Here is a 25,472-nt window from a genome sequence, read left to right on the forward strand (position 1 = left end):
AATCGGCAATATATTTGAATCAACAAGTCGATTTTATAAAAACAACCTGACACATATTGTTTTAAACATACGTTTGGCTGATTCAAACTAATAAACCGCAACAAGTCGAACTTGTTAAATTCACAATGCAAATTTCTCTCAGTGTACTTATCTGTCAGTGTCAAAACTGACATTTCCTCTGCCAAAAACGTATCTTTGACAGACCAGGGTGCGTAGCCGAATGGCACAAACGCTCACGAAACGCTCACGAAACGAAACGCTAGTAGATGTCTATCCCTGTCGCTCTTGCGAATTGGCGTGACAGAGCCGGACTACGTTTCGTTTTCGTTTGGCGTCGGAGAAATGCCATTCGGCTACGGGGCCTGATTCAGATCCATATTATAGATAGATAGATAGATAGATGAAAGCTTTATTTGAATGCTGCAATAACACACAATTATATAGTTATTATAATTAATTATACAGTTTGAATTATTAAAATCCAAATACTCAAGGCCCTATACCTACGTTAGTACTGATTTCTAATTCAGGTCGATACAATTGAAATTATATTATTGGAACATAGATTTATTATTTAGAACAATACAAATTAAACCTTATTTCTACACTATAGTTTCCAATGTAACTCGCATAGTTTTTTCCCGTGGCCCGTAGGGGGTTAAGTGCGCTATTAGCAACAATGTACACAGTAAGTGGCAATTCCTAACCTTTTAGAGATATAACTGTCGTTAGTAGTGTTAGTACTATTGGCAACGTGTGAGGAGTGGCGGTGATTGTCACAAATACACGGTTATGTACATAGTACACATACATACATAGGTACTAGAGATGGGCCGAATATTCGGTAAATATTCGGTATTCGGCATATTCGGCAAGTTTTTCAGTGTTCGTATTCGGCCGAATAATTCGGTTGCATTGCCGAATATTTACCGAATAAACAAAGCAAATAAGTAATGAAGATCTTACGTATTCCATTGGATAATAAGCTCCTATTTTAGTATAGTTTTCTAAGGAACTACTAAAAAGAGATAATTATGCGTCAAAAATTCAAAATGTAAATACAATTGTTTTTTAAAAAAGTAAAAAAACCGTAGTTTAAGAGTTGAGAAGAGTTCAGAATTATTTTAACTGAGTTTAAGTTATCCACTAAATCATAAATATCATAATTCATAAGAACATAGTTGTAGTAACATATGTAACCGTTACCAATCATTTACTAGTTTTAATCTTAACATCCACTTTAGAAATATGGCGTAACCGAATATTCGGCCGAATGCTCGGTTCGGTAAGAGCTGAACCGAATGTTCGGCCGAATATTCGTATTCGGCAAAATCCATATTCGGCCCATCACTAATACATACATACTTACATACTTATAATCACGCCACCGGTATTCCCATAAAGGCGAGAGGCTGGCATGGCAACCTGTCACTGCAATTTTAGTTTTCTTTCAACCCCTTAATAGGGATGACGACTACATAAAAAAAATGGCGTTCTGTTCAGTCCGTCAGTTAGATCGTCCGAAAATACTGAACACATATTTTTCGCTTTTACTAATTAATGAAAAAATACAAAGATATAGAGCATCAAAGTTCCGGAGTGGGGGCTTGTGACGTCACTTCTAAGTAAAAATTGTACCTAGGCGTGATCTCACGCGAAACTTCAACGCACTGTACCGTCGTCATTTTTCGTTTACGAGAAAAAAGAAAAAATCGTGTCTAAAATTCTTTGATAATCTAACTGACGGACTAATTCTTTTTTTTTAGTCGTCTCGCCTATTGAGTTTTCTTTCAACCCCTTAATTGCGAAACAGTGGCACTGTAAATTGAGCTCTGCCTACATCTGTTGGGAATATAGGCGTGAATTGATGTATACTGTAGTTTACAAAATAGCGTAGCACTATAGACGTCTAGTTATCGAACAGGGTCACTGGCACTCTTAGAAATAAGGGTCTTCAGAAACATATCGACGCGGAACCCACATCGATATGTTTGGGAAAACCTTACAGCCTCAGTCACACATAAAGCGTTTTGATAGCGTAGCGTCAGCGGAGCGACAGCGGAGCGCAATGATAGCGGTGCGCCGGCGGAACACTGGCGTTCCGCTCGCAATCTGCGCGCATTCCGCTCGCAATCCGCGCTCGTTAGTTCCCGCCGGCCTCCGCCGGGCGCAACGCCAGCGTTCGTCCGGCGCACCGCTATCGTTGCGCTCCGCTGACGCTCCGCTACCGCTCCGCCTACGCTATCAAAACGCGCATGTGTGTCCGAGCTTTATGACTTGTTTTCGCTTGTCTCTTTCTGATTTGTTAGGAATGGCCCATTACTATGTAGTTAGCCAATCCATACTAATATTATAAATGGGGAAGTGTGTGTCTGTTTGTTTGTCCGTCTTTCACGGCAAAACGGAGCGACGTATTGACGTGATTTTTTAAGTGGAGATAGTTGAAGGGACGGAGAGTGACATAGGCTACTTTTTGTCTCTTTCTAACCCTCCATTTTCCTAGAATGGGGGGTGGAAATTTTTATGGAGCGTTCCGCAATTTTCGAACTTAACGCGAGCGTAGCCGTGGGCAAAAGCTAGTAAATAATAAACCTACAAAAACCTGTTAGCACTAATCATACAGAAATCATGAACAATCTACTTATTACATTTCGCAATGTTATAGAAGGCCAATAAATGTTATACATTACTGGTTGCGTAATATAACTGGTAAAACTTTGATATGTCGACTTTAAGGCCAAATAGACTGATACATCATCAGGTGCCGTAGCCGAATGGCATTTCTGCGTCGCGAAACGAAAACAAAACGCCGCGAAAGGTAGTCTAGCTCTGTCGTGCCAATACGCAAGAGCGATAGAGATAGATATTTTTTCGTGAGCGTTTCGTGAGCGTTTGTGCCATTCGGCGGTTTCGTACCCTGGCATAGTTGATATGGGATTTGACTGTATTAGTGTACAGTCAAGGTAGGTATTCAATACAGGTGCGGACAAATTGCCAAAAATATGTATATAAACTTTTCGCATGACCAATAAAATCGTGTATACTTATTTTGGCACTTTTACCTTGACTGTATCGTCTATAACAAAACCACAAAATTTAGTAGGTAAGCTCATACCTTACAGCTCGGCTGGGCCTGTGACTTTACCGCCACTGGTGAGAAATTGAGAATCCAATTGCTAATTAGAAACACTAGACTACACAAACGAAAGAGCTTGTGGACGGTCTTATCCACATTGACTTTAGCATGTTTGTGCCAATCGCCCGTTGGTCCCTTTTCTGAGGCGTTTAATGTCGCTGAAATACGTTGCGCAGGTGTGTCAGGTCAGGCGATTGCGTATTAAAAAGGGCGTTTTACATAATACTTTTGTTAATGAATATGTATACAGTTTACAGGTTAAGGGGCTCCACACGGTTTTCATCGATTTTTGACAAGTTATGTGTTGAAACTCCTAATTTTGCACTACAGATAGAATTATAAGACCAACATCCATCGTTTCTTCAATCTTTTATCTCCATTCGTAAGAGCCATATTTAAAAAAAAAAGAATAATCGAATGATGAAAAAATTAATGAGTCGCATTCATAGAACCTAAAAATACCGGTTTTTGTACATACATTACATACATACAATCACGCCTGTATCCCATGAAGGGGTAGGCAGAGCACATGAAACTACTCAAGTTTCAGTGCCACTCTTGGCAAATAAGGGGTCGATAGAAAACGAAAGTGTGACATTGCAGTGACAGGTTGCCAGCCTCTCGCCTACGCCACACTTTAACCCATATCCCACAGTCGCCATCTACCGTACGACACCCACGGGAAGAAAGGGGGTGGTGAAATTCTTAACCCGTCACCACACGGGGGCCGGTATTGTATCGAACAAATACCGCTATCCAATCCCTGAAAAAAAGAAAACAAAAGTCTAACATAACATAAATATAGTCACTACTTTAAAAAAAACTTGTATCTTCGTCTGGCAATGAAAAGAAAATTGTAGTAAGCATGTATGGAATACATATAGACTTACTGCGTTTTAACTTTGAGGAGCAGCGTGAGATACGAGATTTTTTCAAAGTAGTGACGATATGCCCCATGGAATGGCCCCTACTTTTAATTACTTATTGTAATTACTTTCCACATTGCACTCTCAACTTAAGCTTCGGCCGTTGTTATGTTAATTCAACATACCAACATTTTTTCACGATAATGACCCTATGTTTACGTTACCATAGTGACGCAAGCACATTGTTACCACCACAATGGTGCCCGACGAATGTCGCTTACGTGAAACATTTTATTCTTTGTGAATCCACGAACGCTCACGAAACGTTCACGATAATATCTTTCGTAGCTAATATCTATCGCTCTTGCGTATTGGCGGAACTACTACATTTCGCTGGCGTTTCGCGTCTCAGAAATGCCATTCAGCTTAGTCCCCAACTTCCTCGCGCGACTTCGTCCGTTTGGAGTACTAAGAATTTTTACACATTCCAAGCCCCTTTTGTACCCTCTTATTAGGAGGTTAATTTTTTTTACGATACTAATTATGTTTATTTTACGCAAGTGACGCAAGCACATTACTACCATAATGGGGCCGGACGAATGTCGCTTATGTGTATTTTACTCTATACATACATACGCCTGTATCCCATAAAGGGGTAGGCAGAACACATGAAACTACTACAGCTTCAGTGCCACACTTGGCAAATAAGGGGTTGAAAGAAAACGAAACTGTGACATTGCAGTGACAGGTTGCCAGACTCTCGCCTACGCCACAATTTAACCCATATCCCACAGTCGCCTTCTACGACACCCACGGGAAGAAAGGGGGTGGTGAAATTCTGAACCCGTCACCACACAGTAGATTTTAATATACTCTATATCAGTTTTTAACCCCGGACGCAAAAACGACGGGGAGTTATCATATGTTTGACGTGTCTGTCTGTTACTCTGTGTGTGTGTTTGTCTTTGGCATCGTAGCTCCCGAACGGATGAACCGATTTAAATTTATTTTTTTTTATGTTTGAAAACTGAATTAGTCGGGAGTAGGGCTTGCATTCCGGAATTCCGGAATCTCGAAATTCCGGAATTTCGGACAATTTTTCTCGTATTACAGTTCCGGAATTGAAACACATAATCTCGAAAATTCCGGAGTTGAAAAAAGATATATTTTTGGACGAAAACGTGTAATATCAGCCTGGTTATTTTACAAAACTACCACCGCATCTATAAAAGATATGTAAATTCATTAAGTTAGACACTCCTCGGATTCAGGTAGTACCTATTTTATGACCAAAGGGTTGCATCCAGGGCTAGTTAGAGCGAGATAGTGTAGTTTTAACCCGCTAATATTATACCATTGTCACTTTCTGGTTTTGCTCTCAATTGTTTTAGCTAATAAGTGAAATATATAATCATTTTAAAGTAAATATTTGTTGTAGAAAGTTTTGTTTTGTGATAATTTAAAATTACTAGCCGGGAGTTGAGTGTTATGCTCGAATACTGAAGGACAATTAAACATAAAAAAAAAAAGTATCACTATCTCTTTCTCTCGGGCGCGTAATCCTATTCAAAATAATTACACAGTAGATGGAGATTCAATGACTAGAGTCACAGAAGTAAGGGATCTCGGAGTTAGCTTTAACACTGATCTAACGTTTCGAAATCACATTTCTAATATTTGTAAAAAAGCATTCAGGAATGTCGGTTTTGTATTAAGGATGGCTAATGGATTCACAAATATGAAGGCTATAACTTCTTTATATAATGCATTAGTTAGAAGCCAACTTGAATATAATGCGGAAATATGGGCTCCACATGAAGCAAAGTATATCTTTATGTTAGAGCGTATACAAAACAAGTTTATTAGGTATATGTATATGAGGCAATACGGCGTGTACCCGTTTTACCCGTTGATGTATCCGACACTGTTTATTTTAGGCATGGTCGGATACAATCAGCTGATAGTCAGAAGGGAGCTAACACTCATAACATATATATATAAGCTGCTGAGAGGGAAGATATACAATGCAGATATATTGGGGGCACTGGGTATTTGTGTTCCGCGGTCTTGTGCGGAGCGCCGCCTGCCCGGGCTGCTAGCCGTGCCGCACGGGCGCACCAAGCTGCTGCGGGAGGCGCCGCTGACGCGCTCCGTACGCACTCTCAACCTCATAGCCACTCAAATAGACCTGTTTTCCTGTACGATGAGTGAATTCACAAAGGTAGCGTTATGTACTCTTTGTTACAATAAAGAAATCCAGAATAGGTAAAATTAACATTGTATACGTTCGTATGTATAAGTTCTTTGTTTTTATAATTTAATTTGTTACTACAATATCGCATTGGGTTCATCCTGTAATGATATTTGTATGTGTGAAATAAATAAATAAATAAATAAATAATAAATAAATAACATTAGGTACATTATTAATATTATTATTTTATTGGTGTTATTTATGCTCAATTTATTAGATCGAACTTAAATTTCAGTAATAATCTAAATTAATCGGTATTAAAGGGGCATAAACTCAAAATTTTACTGCTTTTCTCATAGCACTGAATATTTTAGGCATAAAGTCTTAAGTTCAGAAGCAAATCGTAGTATTTGGTATTACATTCATTCACAAGCATAACGTCGTAGTTACTTTATACACTTTTCACAAAGTTGTGTCCATATTTTACTAAACTCTATCTAAGTCTATTACCACTTACCACAAAATCAAAAGATTTGAGAAGCAAATGTATGGAAAATGATGTATATAAAAGAATGATTTATTTTTTTACAAAAAATTAAGGTGTAGATGTACATGTAGGTACCTAGGAATAAATTATAAAATCTGTCTTTTTGGGCTAGCTTGGATATCTTTTGTCCCTACTGGAGTCTGATAAAGGTAATTCAATATTTCTTTTATTACAGTTATGTGAACAAGACGTTATGCAATTCTTGTAAATTATTACTTTTGTATTATTTCGATGCTCAATGGATTAAAAAATAACTTTAACGTTGACCACTATCAGAAAACTCGCACTAAAACCTCGTTTGTATCGTTAACTGTAGTTCGAAATACCTTGCAAGACCGATTTTAACGCAAATTACTAAAATGAAAATTTCAGTGTTATATGCCTTTCAGGTACGGAGTTATTGTCTTAAACGTCGATTTATAAAAAATTTCAGTTTAAAATTTTATTATTTCATCAATAATCCACCAGAAAACCGAACCAAAAAAAAATTGTTCAATTCCGGAACTAGTTCCGGAATTCCGGAATTGAAGTCCAATCTCGAAAACCAGTTCCGGAATTGAAAACCGTCCGATATTGCAAGCCCTAGTCGGGAGTGTTCTTAGCCATGTTTCATGAAAATCGGTCTACTATGTCGCGGTCGGGGGTTTTTTCAAAATTTTAATTTTGTGGTTAGGTTAGGTTATTTTACGATACTGATTATGTTTATTTTACGCAAGTGACGCAAGCACATTACTACCACAATGGTGCCAAATGGTTTCACGTGTCTGTCTGTTTGTCTGTGTGTGTGTGTGTGTGTGTGTGTGTGTGTGTGTGTGTGTGTGTGTGTGTGTGTGTGTGTGTGTGTGTGTGTGTGTGTGTGTGTGTGTGTGTGTGTGTGTGTGTGTGTGTGTGTGTGTGTGTGTGTGTGTGTGTGTGTGTGTGTGTGTGTGTGTGTGTGTGTGTGTGTGTGTGTGTGTGTGTGTGTGTGTGTGTGTGTGTGTGTGTGTGTGTGTGTGTGTGTGTGTGTGTGTGTGTGTGTGTGTGTGTGTGTGTGTGTGTGTGTGTGTGTGTGTGTGTGTGTGTGTGTGTGTGTGTGTGTGTGTGTGTGTGTGTGTGTGTGTGTGTGTGTGTGTGTGTGTGTGTGTGTGTGTGTGTGTGTGTGTGTGTGTGTGTGTGTGTGTGTGTGTGTGTGTGTGTGTGTGTGTGTGTGTGTGTGTGTGTGTGTGTGTGTGTGTGTGTGTGTGTGTGTGTGTGTGTGTGTGTGTGTGTGTGTGTGTGTGTGTGTGTGTGTGTGTGTGTGTGTGTGTGTGTGTGTGTGTGTGTGTGTGTGTGTGTGTGTGTGTGTGTGTGTGTGTGTGTGTGTGTGTGTGTGTGTGTGTGTGTGTGTGTGTGTGTGTGTGTGTGTGTGTGTGTGTGTGTGTGTGTGTGTGTGTGTGTGTGTGTGTGTGTGTGTGTGTGTGTGTGTGTGTGTGTGTGTGTGTGTGTGTGTGTGTGTGTGTGTGTGTGTGTGTGTGTGTGTGTGTGTGTGTGTGTGTGTGTGTGTGTGTGTGTGTGTGTGTGTGTGTGTGTGTGTGTGTGTGTGTGTGTGTGTGTGTGTGTGTGTGTGTGTGTGTGTGTGTGTGTGTGTGTGTGTGTGTGTGTGTGTGTGTGTGTGTGTGTGTGTGTGTGTGTGTGTGTGTGTGTGTGTGTGTGTGTGTGTGTGTGTGTGTGTGTGTGTGTGTGTGTGTGTGTGTGTGTGTGTGTGTGTGTGTGTGTGTGTGTGTGTGTGTGTGTGTGTGTGTGTGTGTGTGTGTGTGTGTGTGTGTGTGTGTGTGTGTGTGTGTGTGTGTGTGTGTGTGTGTGTGTGTGTGTGTGTGTGTGTGTGTGTGTGTGTGTGTGTGTGTGTGTGTGTGTGTGTGTGTGTGTGTGTGTGTGTGTGTGTGTGTGTGTGTGTGTGTGTGTGTGTGTGTGTGTGTGTGTGTGTGTGTGTGTGTGTGTGTGTGTGTGTGTGTGTGTGTGTGTGTGTGTGTGTGTGTGTGTGTGTGTGTGTGTGTGTGTGTGTGTGTGTGTGTGTGTGTGTGTGTGTGTGTGTGTGTGTGTGTGTGTGTGTGTGTCTGTCTGTGGCATCGTAGCTTCCGAAAGGATGAAACGATTTAAATTTAGTTTTTTTTGTTTGAAAGCTGAATTAGTCGGGAGTGTTATTAACCTTGTTTCATGAAAATCGATCTACTATATCGGGGTTTTTTTTTTTCAAAATTTTAATTGACCGACATAGTGGACCGATTTTAATGTAACATGGCTAAGAATACTCCCGACTAACTCAGCTTTTAAACAAAAAAAAACTAAATCTAATTCGGTTCATCCGTTCGGGAGCTACGATGCCACAGATAGACACACACACACACACAGACAGACAGACACCTTAAACTTATAACACCCCGTCGTTTTTGCGTCGGGGGTTAAAAACAGCGCGTTTAATATGGCTTTAAGTTCTTAAGAACAATGAAAAGGGGATCAATCTTTGCATAAATTACTTGCGTTCGAGCGTTGCCTTTCCCCGTGGACCTTCATCCGGCCATGGCATATTACTTTCGCTTCCTTCACATTCGTCATGTCGTACCTTTGGCGACTGAAATGCCTCAAGTATGGTATAGTACTTTAAAATTGCAGTATTGCGGTATTTTCCCGTTGGCAGTGGAGACGTCGGGGTGTTGGTGTGCGGAGGGGAGAGCCTTTTTGATAGAATTGGGGCGGCGGCTCAGCGATAGAGGCCATGACCCTCGTTCCGGGTCTTTTCTGATGCAAAGGCTTGTCTATCGCAATTCAGCGTGGGAACGCATCGAGTGTGATGGGCACCTTTGCATCTGAGAGGGCTCGGAACGAGTTTTGTGAATAGAATTTAGTTTTATAGTAATGTTAATTTAATAGAGTAGTATTATATTAATTAGTATTTTTTAATTAGTTTTACATGTACCGATGACTTTTGAATAAATGATTTTTTTTTTGTATATTACATATATATGTATACATATATAATATTATAAATGGGAAAGTGTGTGTGTCTGTTTGTTTGTCCGTCTTTCACGACAAAACGGAGCGACGGATTGACGTAATTTTTTTAAGTGGAGATAGTTGCCGGATGGAGGGTGACATAGGCTATTTTTTGTTGTCTCTTTCTAACGTGTGCGAAGCCGCGGGCAAAAGCTAGTAATACATATAGTCAAGTCATGTACAATTATATGTTACCTAAGTAAAACGTCGTATAATATAAAGTGTAAAAATAATCGTAACTCGACAAAAATCACTAAACGGGGCATTTTTTTCAAAGTTGTCCACCCCACTTTTTAACCCCCGACGCAAAAACGAAGGGGTGTTATAAGTTTGACGTGTCTGTCTGTGTGTTTGTCTGTCTGTCTGTCTGTCTGTCTGTCTGTCTGTCTGTCTGTTTCTCTGTCTGTGGCATCGTAGCTCCCGAACGGATGAACAGATTTCGATTTAGTTTTTTTTTTGTCTGAAAGCTGAGTTAATCGGGAGTGTTTATTAGCCATGTTTCATGAAAATCGGTCTACTCTATGTCCCGGTCGGGATTTTTTTTTTCAAAATTATATATCTTTGGTTGGGTTGTTTTTAACATAGGTATCTTTAACCCCCGACGCAAAAACGACGGGGTGTTAGAAAAAAAGCATTACAGGTTACATTTTCTGTGGCCCAGAGTAGGTAAGCCCATTTATAATAAAAAGAATAATGTTATTTTGAAGATATCTAAATTGGCTCTAGTGTTGCACTACCCTACGCCTTAGTTGCAAGTCTTCATCATCAACCTCGCGCGACCGTCGCCGTCGCGTCTCATACTTCCATATCGATAAGGTTTGATTTCGTATGCGTCGCATCGCCGTCGCGCGACCGTCGCCGTCGCGTCTCATACTTCCATATCGATAAGGTTTGATTTCGTATGCGTCGCATCGCCGTCGCGCGACCGTCGCCGTCGCGTCTCATACTTCCACATCGATAACGTTTGATTTCGTATGCGTCGCATCGCCGTCGCGCGACCGTCGCCGTCGCGTCTCATACTTCCATATCGATAAGGTTTGATTTCGTATGCGTCACATCGCCGTCGCGCGACCGTCGCCGCCGCCGTCGCGTCTCATACTTCCATATCCATATCAATAAGGTTTGATTTCCTATGCGTCGCATCGCCGTTGCGCGATCGTCGCCGTCGCGTCTCATACTTCCATATCGATAAGGTTTGATTTCGTATGCGTCACATCGCCGTCGCGCGACCGTCGCCGTCGCGTCTCATACTTCCATATCGATAAGGTTTGATTTCGTATGCGTCGCATCGCCGTCGCGCGACCATCGTTCGACCGTCGCCCACGCAAGCCACGGCGTTAGTCGGGGCATCGTATTAAACTGTTCAACAATACTTATTAATTATTATAATTAAACTTTTACTCCATTCTAGCTACAAATTAAATTCAATTGTTCTCCAAAACACTCCAGCCTTGTGTAACATTCACTATCACTGCCGATAAGGCTATATATAGCAGATACGGCATAAGTTCAAGGTCGCACCTACAATGTTAGTGGACCAAAGGTCAAACGGTGCATGCGCGATCAAACATTGACAAGTACACGTAGATACGTGATTTATTTTATTGACAACTAGGCTTGTGTAGTACATGTACTAATAGTACAAATGACACAATTCCCTGTACTGTACTAGACCGAACTACTCCCAAATGATTCTGCTCTCTAGTACATTTAGTACACTCACACACGCGCAACAGAATGGGAGCGAAAGGAGCGAAGACCCGAGAAGTGACAATGACAGCAAAGCGATCCGTGTGATCCGACCGCAACCGAACTAGAACCGACTGAATCGGACCGAGAGCGCGCGAAAACGGCCGATCAGCTCTCGGCTAGTACGAGCGAGCGATACTCTACGCCATATGCACAATTTGTCTCTCGCTCTCTCGGTGTACTGTACTAAATGTCCTAAGGAGCTTCGGAGATCATACTATTTGGGAGCGATATTTTCAGTGAACGAGCAGGCACAACTCTATTGACAACATCATAGATATACTTACTTCTCTGGCTCAGCGACCCGAAGTGGATCTTGGTCTCCCGACATCGACACTGACAAGTCTGTTAGAATAGGCGAGACAACTAAAAAAAACTAATTAGTCCGTCAGTTACATTATCAAAGAATTTTAGACATGTATTTTTTCTTTTTTCTCGTAAACGAAAAATGACGACGGTACAGTGCGTTGAAGTGTGACGTCACGCCTAGGTACAACTTTTACTTAGAAGTGACGTCACGAAGCCACCACTTCGGAACAATCGGAACTTTGATGCTCTATATCTATGTATTTTTTCATTAATTAGAAAAAGCGAAAAACGTGTGTTCAGTATTTTTGGACTATCTAACTGACGGACTAAACTGAATGCCATTTTTTATATAGTCGTCAAGTCGAAAACTAAATCTAATGAATCGACAATTCTATTCTTTACCAACAATTTTGCTTTCACATACTGTCTATAATCTGAGCATTCTGTTATTAAGTTCCCAAAAATCCACCTTGTAACAACTGGCCTCTGTCACAATTCACCTCGGTCTCCCCTAACATTGTTCGAATAATATTGAATATTATCGACGTAGAGCTCATAATACCTATTTTAACTCATTTCTAACAAAATTTTACACAAATCGTAAGCACACAATTACGATCACTTGGTAATGGCAAATGCTATAAATAGAAGATACGTTAGAGTTCAAGTTCAAGGTCAGCCAGCTAAGTATGTGATGTAACGTGCATGGTAATCTTTTGCAAAGGTCACACACAAGTCATGCAACAAGGGGTTTGTAAAGCGAATACGTGCCCTTTTCGTGTGCGTGTCAATTGGGATGACGACTACATAAAAAATGGCATTCTGTTTTTAGTCCGTCAGTTAGATCGTCCAAAAATACTGAACACATATTTTTCGCTTTTTCTAATTAATGAAAAAATACAAAGATATAGAGCATCAAAGTTCCGGAGTGGGGGCTTGTGACGTCACTTCTAAGTAAAAATTGTACCTAGGCATGACGTCACGCGAAACTTCAACGCACTGTACCGTCGTCATTTTTCGTTTACGAGAAAAAAGGAAAAATACGTGTCTAAAATTTTTTGATAATCTAACTGACGGACTAATTCGTTTTTTTTAGTCGTCTTATTGAATACTACAGGTGAAAAAGTTAACATACTTGAATGAATGTAAGGTACAGCGGGGCAAACCTCGACTGGGGCAAATATAACTGGTCCATTTTCCATGTTTTACAATTATTATTAAATAGAGTGCCCACCGGTTATATGTGTTCAGTGGATACATGTAGAACTCAATGGAAGTTGAGTAATATCACAAACGCTACTGCTTGGCTTGACTCTACTCTACCTCTGTAGTATTCGAGAATGATCTTGGACAAGAGCCAATGTCGTAAACTCTACTATTATAAAGTTAAATTCATGGTTATAGAGATAAACTGATGTAATTTGGTTTAATTAGATGGTTTATTTGGCAAACTACGCATTGCTATTTAAATATGTTAAATGTTTTATCATTTAACCTCTTATATCCTTATAAAATTGACAGCCATATGGTTTTTTTTTTAATTCTAAACTGGCCAGTGATTGACCTTATAGTAGGGGGAAATTAGCTAAAATTACGGCATAATTAATGGAAGGTTTTTTTTAATTGAAATATGTACCTTATAGACCGAAGTTATTTTTCATCAACCCTCCCCACCCCTCCCCCTCTGCGTCACCCCTCTACCCTCCCTTAAAGTGCCGAAAATGCGGTTTTTCTCGATTTGTGACAAAAATGTTGAAGATACAGAAAAAGCGCGTAGGAACAAAGTAAAAAGCAATTTGGGAGAAAACTTAACATTCACTAAAGAAAATTGCAGCAAAGGACCAACTTTCGTGATGGATCACGCGAAAACTATAAGTGCTAGAACCAAAGTGTCAATGAATGATCTGTAGTAAATTTATTAAGGATTACTTTATTCATACACACTTTTTCTGTATCTTCAACGGTTTTGTCAGAAATCGCGAAAAACCACATTTTCGGCTATTTAAGGGGGGGAAGAGGGGTGACGCAGAGGGGGGAGGGATGGGGAGGGTTGATGAAAAATAACTTCGGCCTATAATGTACATATCCCAATCAAAAAAAATCTTCCATTAATTATGCCAAAATTTTCATACATAACCTTCCAGAAGCAACATACTATTAGTCGCACCTGGTGGAAAGTGACTACAACGCCGAAGTTGTAGCTCACTGGTTCAGTAGTAGCCTATTCACTCTTGACTTGAATTTTGAACAAAGGTTTCAAAACGAACACTGCAGAAACAACTCTGTGATTTTTTCCAATATTTTTTAACTAATGCTCACTACAACAATATTTATCATTTCTTTTTTAGCTATACAAAAAGGTCAACAATTCTGAGATTTCATCTAACAGGCCGTTACTGGAAAATTTTTAGTCAACAGTCAGGTTCCTTTAGTATGAACTGCATACTAACTAGGTCTATCGCCTTCTGAAATTTACCGTCCGGCGATTTGATAGTCAGTGGGCCCCTTTAGTATACGAAACGTAAACGAACTGCATACTAAGTAGCATTTTTTTTATACCACCTCGGTGGCAAACAGGTATACGGCCCGCCTGATGGCATCATCGTCATCATCGGAAATTAAAAATGTACTACGCAGTTAGCGGCCTTGAGAGAGTGGCGGCGATAAAAGTATACACGACGATGTAATAAAGGTGTGACCACAATGCAGCCATGCAATTCTATCACTTAATGTCCCAGAGCTGTAAGAATAAGAACCTCTTTTTGACACATGACATCGTCCACAAAACGTAAACTCGCGCAACCTAATGTAAAAATATTTAAAAAAAATCAAGTACTTGAAAACAATATTTCGCTTAAGTACTTTAAACATAATCTAACACATGTTACATTTTTGCGGATCTTCGTTAGTGAGTATTTTATGATATTCATTTATCACGCAGGATTTACTTATTATGTCATTTATCATTCATTTTTATTTTTAAACTAGTGCTGTGGCAGAGTCTGTCATTTCGATTCAAATGACATTTCAGTAAGTTGACAGAAATCGTATATTTGTTTAAGCGCCTCCTTGTACATAGGGCCTAATCGATTCAACCAATTCGAAACGTCTTAGCCACATCGCAACATACTTCACAACAAATGTGTTAAAAATGTGAACTTACAGATCCCGGACAATATCCACGTGGAGAAGACATCTGTCACTCTCACACTGACATACTTGCCAAAGCGTGACGATACTTTATCCCCATAGATACGTGATAAAATTGGAAGTATGATACGCCGGTTGCGTTATATTGGTAGGTTTGGTACGTTCATAAACTGCATATTATAGAATTAAAAATGTTACGCAGTTAGCGGCCTTGGGAGAGTAGCGGCGATAAAAGTATACACGACGATGTAATAAAGGTGTGACCACAATGCAGCCATGCAATTATATCACTTATCCACGTGGATAAGACATCTGTCACTCTCACACTGACATACTTGCCAACGCGTGACGGATACTTTATCCCCATAGATACGTGATAAAATTGGAAGCATGATACGCCGGTTGCGTTAGTGATTTTATTTGTATTGCTACATTTGGTACGTTTATAAACTGCATTGCAAAAAAAAAAAAATTGCAAAAAGGCCAGCTCAGAAGTACTCGAAACCGACGAGCGTGTATGAGAAACGTTATGAAAGTGTGTGAAGCGAAAGTGATTTGTCAGGATCGTAGTAAATGGAAATCCGTGATCTCTGCCTACCCCTCTGGGAAACAGGCGTGATTGTATGTATGTATGTATGTGTATAAACTGCATAAAGAATTAAAAATGTACTACGCAGTTAGCGGCCTTGGGAGAGAGGCGGCTATACATTATACAAGTATACAGGACGATGTTAAGGTGCGGCCACAATGTAGTCCTGAGTTAGTGATTTTATTTGTATTCGTTCGTCTATCAACTGAGTAAAGAATGAAATGAATGAAACAAATTAATTGAAATTAATTTATACCGGAAATACATTCCTGCCATTTAGCCTGTGTGGTGACGGGTTAAGAATTTCACCACCCCCTTTCTTCCCGTGGGTGTCGTAGAAAGCGACTATGGGATACGGGTTAAATTGTGGCGTAGACGAGAGGCTGGCAACCTGTCACTGCAATGTCACAGTTTCGTTTTCTTTCAACCCCTTATTTGCCAAGAGTGGCACTGGAGCTTTAGTAGTTTCATGTGTTCTGCCTACCCCTTTATGGGATACAGGCGTGATTGTATGTTGTATGTATGTATGTACATTCCATAGATTATTACTAACTAGCTTTTGTCAGCGGCTTCGCTTGCGTTAAATTCGAAAATTGCCGAATGATCCATACAAACTTCCAGCCCCGTTAGTTAAAAAGAGACAAAAAGTAGCCTATGTCACTCTCCATCCCTTCAACTATCTCCACTTAAAAAATCACTTCAATTCGTCGCTCCGTTATGCCGTGAAAGACGGACAAATAAACAGACACACACTTTTCCATTTATAAAATTAGTATGGGTACATATTTAAATAATAAATAAAATTGGAATTACAATTAAAAATGTACGCAACGCAATGCGCGCAATAATTAGCGATGATACGCGACACAAGTTTGTGATTATAGACGATTTCATTTGTATTGAAAGGTCTAAAACTGCATAAATCATTCACGCGGCCTTGGTGGAGAGACTGCTATAATTTCAGATGTAAAGGTGTGGCTACACTGGCTAAAATGTACGAGTAGTATTCCGTTAGAGGTTTCAATTTCTACATAATTAAAATTTTGAAAAAACCCCCGACCGCGGCATAGTAGACCGATTTTCATGAAACATGGCTAAGAACACTCCCGACTAACTCACCTTTCACACAAAAAAAACTAAATCTAAATCGGTTCATCCGTTCGGGAGCTACGATGCCACAGACAGACACAGACACAAACAGACAGACAAACAAACAGACAGACAGACAAACACACAGACAGACATGTCAAACTTATAACACCCCTTCGTTTTTGCGTCGGGGGTTAAAAACCGTGTTCATTTTCGGTTGTACAGTTTCTGTAGGATATCACTCTTGTCTTGTGTCTCTACAAAATAATATCATGTTAGAAATTTTTGCGTACTTTGAAAAAATCTCGTATCTTACACTGCCCCTCGAGTAAAAATGCAATAAGTCTATATGTATTCCATACATACTTACTACATACTTTTTTTCATTGACAGAAAGTTTTTTCAAACTAGTTTTCAATTTAATGTGGTGTAAAAATCTATCTCCTATTTTGGTGTAAAAAAAGACCATATTAAATTTTCATGATTTACCCTTGCAAGAAAAGTTTGCTTTTTATATTAGTGTAAACTTAGCGTACTATACCACTCCAATAACTCTGTCGTTGTCTGGCAAAATCTAGCCAATTGTGAATATTATGATAAACGCCGTTATTGTAATGATAATACCTCGACAGAGTGTAAACATGTTTTACATGTAAATGTATCCTTTTCAACTGTGTTCATTTTCATTTCAAAGACTACAGGTTTGTATATCAAGTTTGTATTCTCTGCGTTTTTGCCATTGCAGATTTTAATATATGTTTCTGTAAAAACAGATCAAAAGAACTGCTCTACATGCCCGTCCTTTCCTAGGGTTACTATCTCTACGAGTATATATAACATTTCATCTAAATCGGTTCAGCAAATAAAGCGAGGAAGTTTTAGAAAAGGAAGTTATTTTCTCATTTATAATAAACTTACATTCTGTTTGAACAAGAGCTAATGTAATTAACATGATCATAAACAATTAGAAACGAGATACTTTCTAAAATCTTGCTATCTTATTTAACACTAGCTTTTGCCCGCTGCTTCGCTCGCGTTAGAAAGAGACAAAAAGTAGCCTATGTCACTCGCCATTCCTTCAACTATCTCCACTTAAAAAATCACGACAATTCGTCGCTCCGTTTTGCCGTGAAAAACGGACAAACAAACAGACACACACACACTTTCCCATTTATAATATTAGTATGGATTACAATACAGTCAGATGTCAGAAATGGTATCATAATATCGATTGCATCCGGTTACCAAACACCCTGTATTTTTGCGCTTTATTTCTTTAGGTAAATATAAAATGTACCAGCTAAGTAAAAACTTAAAAAAAAACTTGATTTCTGTTGCTTTATATTGAAAGAAAAAATATCACATTGTCCATTTCTTACAAGGAACAGAATATGTTTTTCTGGACTATTATTTTGCATAAATATATTTATTAAAATGATACGTCATTAAACTTTTGTTATCAATCATGGTATCAGACAATTTAGATAACAACGTAACACTATTAAATATTGATCACAAATTCAATACATTCAAAAGTACTTCCTATAAAACACCCTAAGAATGCCAGAAAGAGACAGCAAAAAATTCGCCTCGCGACATACCGGCGCGCGCAACGTGTTCGCCACGAGGCATCCATGTTTTTACATATTTTGAGGTTATGTCACTCAGTGACGCGATGTATTTACAAGTGCGTAGTGTAATAATATATACAAATATATATAAATAGTGATTAGATGTGTGAAATGTGATGTGAAAAATGTGTTTTTAAGTGTAAAATTAGATACTGTTGGCAAGTTGGAGTCGGTGAAGAAGAGATAACTGGTTAAAATTATACTTTTATCTGTGTAGATAGGAGGTTTATAAAGTTGGACTATCATTACTACGTAGTTCAACAGTTCAATCTTTTTAATTAGGTATTTTTTCTACTCCAGCACTTAAATCTGTCAATTAGATTATTGTCAGCGGTATCCAAATTAAGTTAATTTGAGTAACGATGAGAAAGTCTATTTGTCTATAGGTTCATATGATGACTGCTAGCAGTAATCATATGAATATAGGAGTTCTGTTAATTTTTTTTTAAAAGCACAACTTCCATTTATCAGGTATGTTTTCATTTGCAGCAATAAGTAACTTTTAATAAATAATTCATAATTTAAATCAAGATGAAAAAATAAACTGAAATGCGTTTTTAATATGAGATATTGCAAAACAAAGGTAAAAATCATAAGTTTATCCAATAATTTTACATTCGATATTTAAATATTCTTGAACGCAACCATATTTTTCGTAATTGAAAACCGGCTTATTTTCTATTTCTCTTGTCTATGGTATGTTTGACATTTGTAAACTTTTGACGAAACTATTTGAACTACATATTTCGGTGTTGTATAGTTTGTTTTAATTCGACGTTATTGTGCAAAAACTTAAGTGATTATGAGTGATTCTGGTGAACAATGTACTTCCGAAGAAATCAAGGCTATGGCGCTCAAAGTGACTGACAATTTGTTACCTGAAAAGTCACCAAAAATGTTATGATTGTTTTGACATGGAAATTGCAAAAAAATGTTTCAACTTTCTCTGAAACCGCGTTGTTGGCATATTTTGAAGAATTGTGCAACAAGTTCTCGCCATCAACATTGCGGACAGAATACCTAAGATCCGCACAAATGTTCCCATTCATGATATGAAGTACGTAAGTAACCCATTTTATTATTCTCGAATACGTATGTATTTGGCTGTCGTAGAAAAAGTATAGTATACAATCGTAACATTATGAAGGCTATAAAAGTCTCGTACCTTACTTAGGCCACTCGGCAAGCCTCGTGACCTAACCGCGGTACTCAACTTTTATAGCCTTCATAACGTTACCGTTATATAATATACTATTAACTTTAGACAAATGACAGTTCTATTGACCAATGTTCCTAGTTGTTTACTATTTTGACTTTATTAAAAACTTAAATCGCGAAAAAATACAATCCAAATTTAAAATCTGTACATAACACAAGATTTGTAAACAGATGATATTGTAATTTTTTTATAATAGTAAATATCTGCATGAAATATAGCTCTACATAGAGCTTATTTTAAGACTAACCTAACCACAAAATTAAAATTTTGAAAAAAAACACCGGACCGCGATATAGTGGACCGATTTTCATAAAACATGGCTAAGAACACTCCCGTCTAACTCAGCTTTCAAACAAAAGAAACTAAATCGAAATCGGTTCATCTGTTCGGGAGCTAAGATGCCAAAGACAGACACACACACATGTCAAACTTATAACACCCCTTCGTTTTTGCGTCGGGGGCTAAAAACAATCGCGAAATATTTTTCCGAGTGCAAGTTGTGTTTAATCAGCGTCTGACGTGGGCGACCTTGGTGTTTTATTATCGAGTTATCGCGATATCGTTGATAGCTTCAAATTGAATTCCCTGTTAGATGTTTAGGCTGTTTTACTGTTTTAGTGATGGAATAATAGGTTTTAGTTCTTAACCATAGAGAATAAAGAAGTAGAGTTCCATGTTGAAAATAAAAAAGCGCTTCATTTAGGTTGCAAGCTTTAGAAGTTTTTTTTTTTCCGCTCATTTCGGAATGTCCGAAATCACATTGTGTACACGTTCACACGTTGCCTTAAATTAACGTTTTAAATTTTCGGTATCGTATTGCATAATGCCATCCTGCCTTGGAATAAATGGGGATGGTGTGACTCCCCCCAGTGCGAGTGTGGTAGCCCCGAGCAGACGGTCGAACACATAGTCCTGGAATGTCCCCTCACCAAATTCGGAGGACGAATTGAAGACCTCATAAACCTCAGCGAAACGGCAATTGAGTATCTGAAGAGCACATTCATCAATCTCTAGTTTAAGATTTAATACTTAAGGAAATCATTATGTAATTGAAATCCAGTAAGACGTATAAATGCCATACGATAAATAAATAAATAAATGCCATCCTTTTTAACCCCCGACGCAAAAACGACGGGGTGTTATAAGTTTGACGTGTCTGTCTGTCTGTCTGTCTGTCTGTTTGTCTGTGTGTGTGTCTGTCTGTGGCATCGTAGCTCCCGAACGGATGAACCGATTTAGATTTAGTTTTTTTTTGTCTGAAAGCTGAGTTAGTCGGGTGTGTTCTTAGCTATGTTTCATGAAAAGCGGTCAACTGAGTCGCAGTCGGGGGTTTTTTCAAAATTTTAATTTCGTGGTTAGGTTATTTTCCAGGCTGTTCCAACTAGGTATAATTATTGTGCTCTAAAATATGTGGATATCTAGTTAATTTCAAGGCTTTGCAATTTATGCAATATATGTTCTATGAAATTGATGTATTTAATTGATTATGTACGGTTGCATTCTACAATAATTCTCGAATGTTCCCGACATTATTTTAAATTTACTTTTCTATTCAAATAGCAATGAAATACTTAGTAATTGTGATTTGATACGGATTCATTGTGTTGCTGTCACAAACTTGAAATAGAAGTATGAAAACTGATTATATCGCGGACGCGTATTATTTTGAAATTAAAATCAGAAAAAAAAATCACACCTACAGGACTCGAACCAGCGACCTACTTTGTTGCCGATGCGGAAGGTCCAAGGTTCGAGTCTTGATGGAGGTGTGAATTTTACTTTTTAACCCCTGACGAAAAAACGACGGGGTGTTATAAGTTTGACGTGTCTGTCTGTCTGTCTGTCTGTCTGTCTGTCCGTCTGTCTGTCTGTTTGTCTGTGTGTGTGTCTGTCTGTGGCATCGTAGCTCCTGAATGGATTTAATTTTTAACAAGCAGAAACGTCTGCTAACGATTCTAAACATTTTTATATTAAAGGAAAAAATTGGAAAAATTTACGCTTCCGGCGGGACTTGAACCCGCATCATTTTTGCAATCCGTGCAATGCTCTCACCAATTGAGCTACGGAAGCCACGCCGGACATCGCAAATCTTTCCATGCCTTTCCTTATGTACACACACACTTGAGACTCCAGTGCCGTTACAAGACGTAATAGTCTGTCGGTAGATGGCGCTAGACGTCACCCCAAGACGTGTGTACATAAGGAAAGGCATGGAAAGATTTGCGATGTCCGGCGTGGCTTCCGTAGCTCAATTGGTGAGAGCATTGCACGGATTGCAAAAATGATGCGGGTTCAAGTCCCGCCGGAAGCGTAAATTTTTCCAATTTTTCCTTTAATATAAAAATGTCCTGAATGGATGAACCGATTTCGATTTAGTTTTTTTTTTTATTTGAAAGCTGTGTTAGTCGGGAGTGTTCTTAGCCATGTTTCATGAAAATCGGTCCACAAGGTCGCGGTCGGGGGTTTTTTCAAAATTTTAATTTTGTGGTTATAACTTAAAAAATACATATATGTAGTTCGCAGAAGTTTCTAATAAAAACCTTCGTAACTGGGCCATTTTTTTTCAAAGTTGTCCACCCCACTTTTTTGTAACATGGGTATTTTTTTACGCGATTCATACTCGGAATCGAGGTCTTTCGATCCTAATAGGAGAAAAAAAATGTCCCAAGATTTATAATACATTTTTCAGACCTTTCATTCCGTTACCGCCGTACAAAATGTATGAAAAAATGGTAACGGAATGGGAAAAAACCTCGGGACACTTTTTTAGGGTTCCGTAGTCAACTAGGAACCCTTATAGTTTCGCCATGTCTGTCTGTCCGTCCGTCCGTCCGTCCGTCCGCGGATAATCTCAGTAACCGTTAGCACTAGAAAGCTGAAATTTGGTACCAATATGTGTATCAATCACGCCAACAAAGTGCAAAAATAAAAAATGGAAAAAAATGTTTTATTAGGGTACCCCCCCTACATGTAAAGTGGGGGCTGATATTTTTTTTCATTCCAACCCCAACGTGTGATATATTGTTGGATAGGTATTTGAAAATGAATAAGGGTTTACTAAGATCGTTTTTTGATAATATTAATATTTTCGGAAATAATCGCTCCTAAAGGAAAAAAAAGTGCGTCCCCCCCCTCTAACTTTTGAACCATAAGTTTACAAAATATGAAAAAAATCACAAAAGTATAACTTTATGAAGACTTTCTAGGAAAATTGTTTTGAACTTGATAGGTTCAGTAGTTTTTGAGAAAAATATGGAAAACTACGGAACCCTACACTGAGCGTGGCCCGACACGTTCTTGGCCGGTTTTTTTTCTCCTAAAATTAGTATTGAACGAGCTCGCGATTCAGAGTGGAAAGCACATAAAAAATAAAAAAAATAAAAATCATCCTCCTTGCGTTATCCCGGCATCCTCATGAGAGCCTAGGGTCCGCTGTGACAACTAATCCCAAGATTTGGCGTAGGCACTAGTTTTACGAAAGCGACTGCCATCTGAATCTGACCTTCCAACCCGAAGGGTAACTAGGCCTTGTTGAAATTAGTCCGGTTTCCTCACGAAGTTTTCCTTCACCGAAAAACAACTGGCAAATATCAAATTACGTTTCGCACATAAGTTCCGAAAAACTCATCGGTACGAGCCGGGGTTCGAACCCGCGACCTTCGGAACGAAAGTCCCAATTTGATCCATGTTTCGTATTACCTTACACACTTACTCTAATATAATATGTTTCTCCACACATATTTTCGTCACCAGCCATAAGAAACCATTAAAAAGAGTGCGTATACCAAGAAACGTGGTCGTCCTTGATATTCGTGGGTCCAAATGTAGGCCAACCGGTGCTTGCGTCTCGCTATGGGTTACACTAAACTTGGCACACTTACCCTGAGGGCCCGGCGAGTACCAAATCGTCAATGAAAGTTAAATTATGTAATAGTCACGCGGGATTTCGTAGTATCTGTGAACTAGATACAAGTTTTATATGTCATCTCTATTATTATCCATTACATTTTTTTAAACTGCACTTATTTTTTATCCCATGCACGACGCAAAAAAGACAGGGTTTTATAAGTTTGACGTTTGTCTGTCTGTCTGTGTGTGTGTCTGTCTGTGGCATCGTAGCTCCCGAACGGATGAACCGATTTAGATTTAGTTTTTTTTGTCTGAATGTCATGTTTCGTGAAAATCGGTCGACTAAGTTGGGGTTTTTTTTTCAGAACACTCCCACTAACTCGGCTTTCAAACAAAAAAAAAACTAAATCTAAATCGGTTCATCCGTTCGGGAGCTACGATGCCACAGACAGACAGACACGTCATACTTATAACACGGGGTGTACGTTTGACCACACATTGACCTTAGTATCACTCATAAATTAATCAAAAATACGTAATATAATGCGTTTTAAACTCGATCTGGCTATTTAACATTTCGGCATAGTTACGCCAAACCGATCAGGTGTGACATTATTCTTGCAGGAAGGGCGACCGGTTATTTATGAACCCGTCTTAAATATCAACTGGATTCTCGCGACATTTGTGGTTAACTTTATTGTAATCAAAGCCATATGTATAACTCCGTATAAACAGGTAGTTTAAGAAAAAAACGTACCTCAGTACCATACAGAAAAAAGTACGGTGGCCTAGATGGCATTACACCTTTGGGGTACGCTCAGCTAGATGGCGCTAATATTAATTTTGACATTTTAACACATATCAAGCTAAGAATATGGGCCAAATTGTCAAAATTTCTAAGCCTGTGTCAAGAGATGGCAGTCTATGCACTGTGGTTACACATTTTACTTCGGCAGTAACTCTCTATAATACTCGATCCTGTTTGATTGTAATGTAGTGAAATAAAATTAAAAATGTAGACGGAACTTGACTTGCAAATGAGTTTACACTCGAAGAGCAGACGGGTCATTTTGTAAGTGGATGTTTTCACACAGAGTCGCAATATGAATATGCGGACGGACTGACAGACAGACAGACAGACAGACATACTTATAACACCCCGTCTTTTTGCGTCGGGGGTTAAAAATAAAATTGAAAACTTTATATAACGATTTGTGTCGTAGGAATTCCAAAATAAGGGCGTAAATTCAAAATACAGTTGATTTATTCTTCTTCCATAAAAAAAGCAAAAGTAACACTAGTATTTACAAGCTTCTGCCGACGAGTTATGGTTGATAAAAAAAAAAAAAAACATTCAGTCGAATTGAGAACCTCCTCCTTTTTTGAAGTCGGTTAAAAAAAACTATCATGTCTATAGTAAACAGTTTAAAATCGGAGCAGTTTCAGCGCCAAGAGATACTATACAAGCACATAACATAGACCGACTTACTTTCGCAGTTTTGATAGATAATTAATTTATTCATAGTGCAGACTTTGTAAAGCCAGTCTGATGCACTTTGTCACACACTATAAAATAATAAATGTTTAGATCGTTCCCAAACAAAAAACTCAACTGACAAAACCATGAGGCCAATCCAAAAGTGACATGAGAACATAAAATTATAGTGCAAAGCAAACGGTGAATTAGCTACAAACATGGAATCACAGTGAGCAAGTGACAGGTGTCACGTTAGCATGACAGCTGGCATATCCGCCAGACGAAAGAGCAGGAGTCGGCGAAGCTGGGCCAGGGTCGAGCAGCAGTATGGACAGGTAACACTGAATCCTTAGGATCAGTCAGTCTAGATCAATCGGTCCCGAGTCTAGACTCAGCAAGGCAACTCGACCCGTGTAGACGGGCCGTGAGAGATTGTTCTATGTGGCGAAGTACATTCACGGACTTTAATTCCACTCCACTTCTAGCTCATTTTTAACCCCCGACGCAAAAACGACTGGCTGTTTTAAGTTTGACGTGTCTGTCTGTCTGTAGCATCGTAGCTCCCAAACGGATGAACCGATTTAGATTTAGTTTTTTTGTCTGAAAGCGGAGTTAGTCGGGAGTGTTCTTAGCCATGTTTCATGAAAATCGGTCTACT

At 38.9% G+C, this 25,472-nt stretch overlaps 1 protein-coding gene across 5 annotated transcripts in view; it reads left to right on the forward strand.

Moving 5' to 3' along the window:
- Nucleotides 1-25,472, forward strand: part of LOC125239061 (la-related protein 1) — a 138,227-nt gene that overhangs the window by 60,017 nt on the left and 52,738 nt on the right. The window contains exon 2 of one of the 5 annotated variants that reach the window (XM_048146523.1): nt 24,926-25,149. The exons of 3 other annotated variants lie outside the window; for them this stretch is intronic. In XM_048146523.1, the coding sequence (XP_048002480.1) occupies nt 25,072-25,149 (78 nt within the window). In that variant the 5' untranslated portion in view covers nt 24,926-25,071. The remainder of the gene's footprint in view (nt 1-24,925; nt 25,150-25,472) is intronic. One more of the 5 variants, XM_048146522.1, reaches the window with a different exon arrangement.

The sequence above is a fragment of the Leguminivora glycinivorella genome, chromosome 25 (genome assembly GCF_023078275.1).
Source record: "Leguminivora glycinivorella isolate SPB_JAAS2020 chromosome 25, LegGlyc_1.1, whole genome shotgun sequence".
Classification (NCBI taxonomy): domain Eukaryota; kingdom Metazoa; phylum Arthropoda; class Insecta; order Lepidoptera; family Tortricidae; genus Leguminivora; species Leguminivora glycinivorella.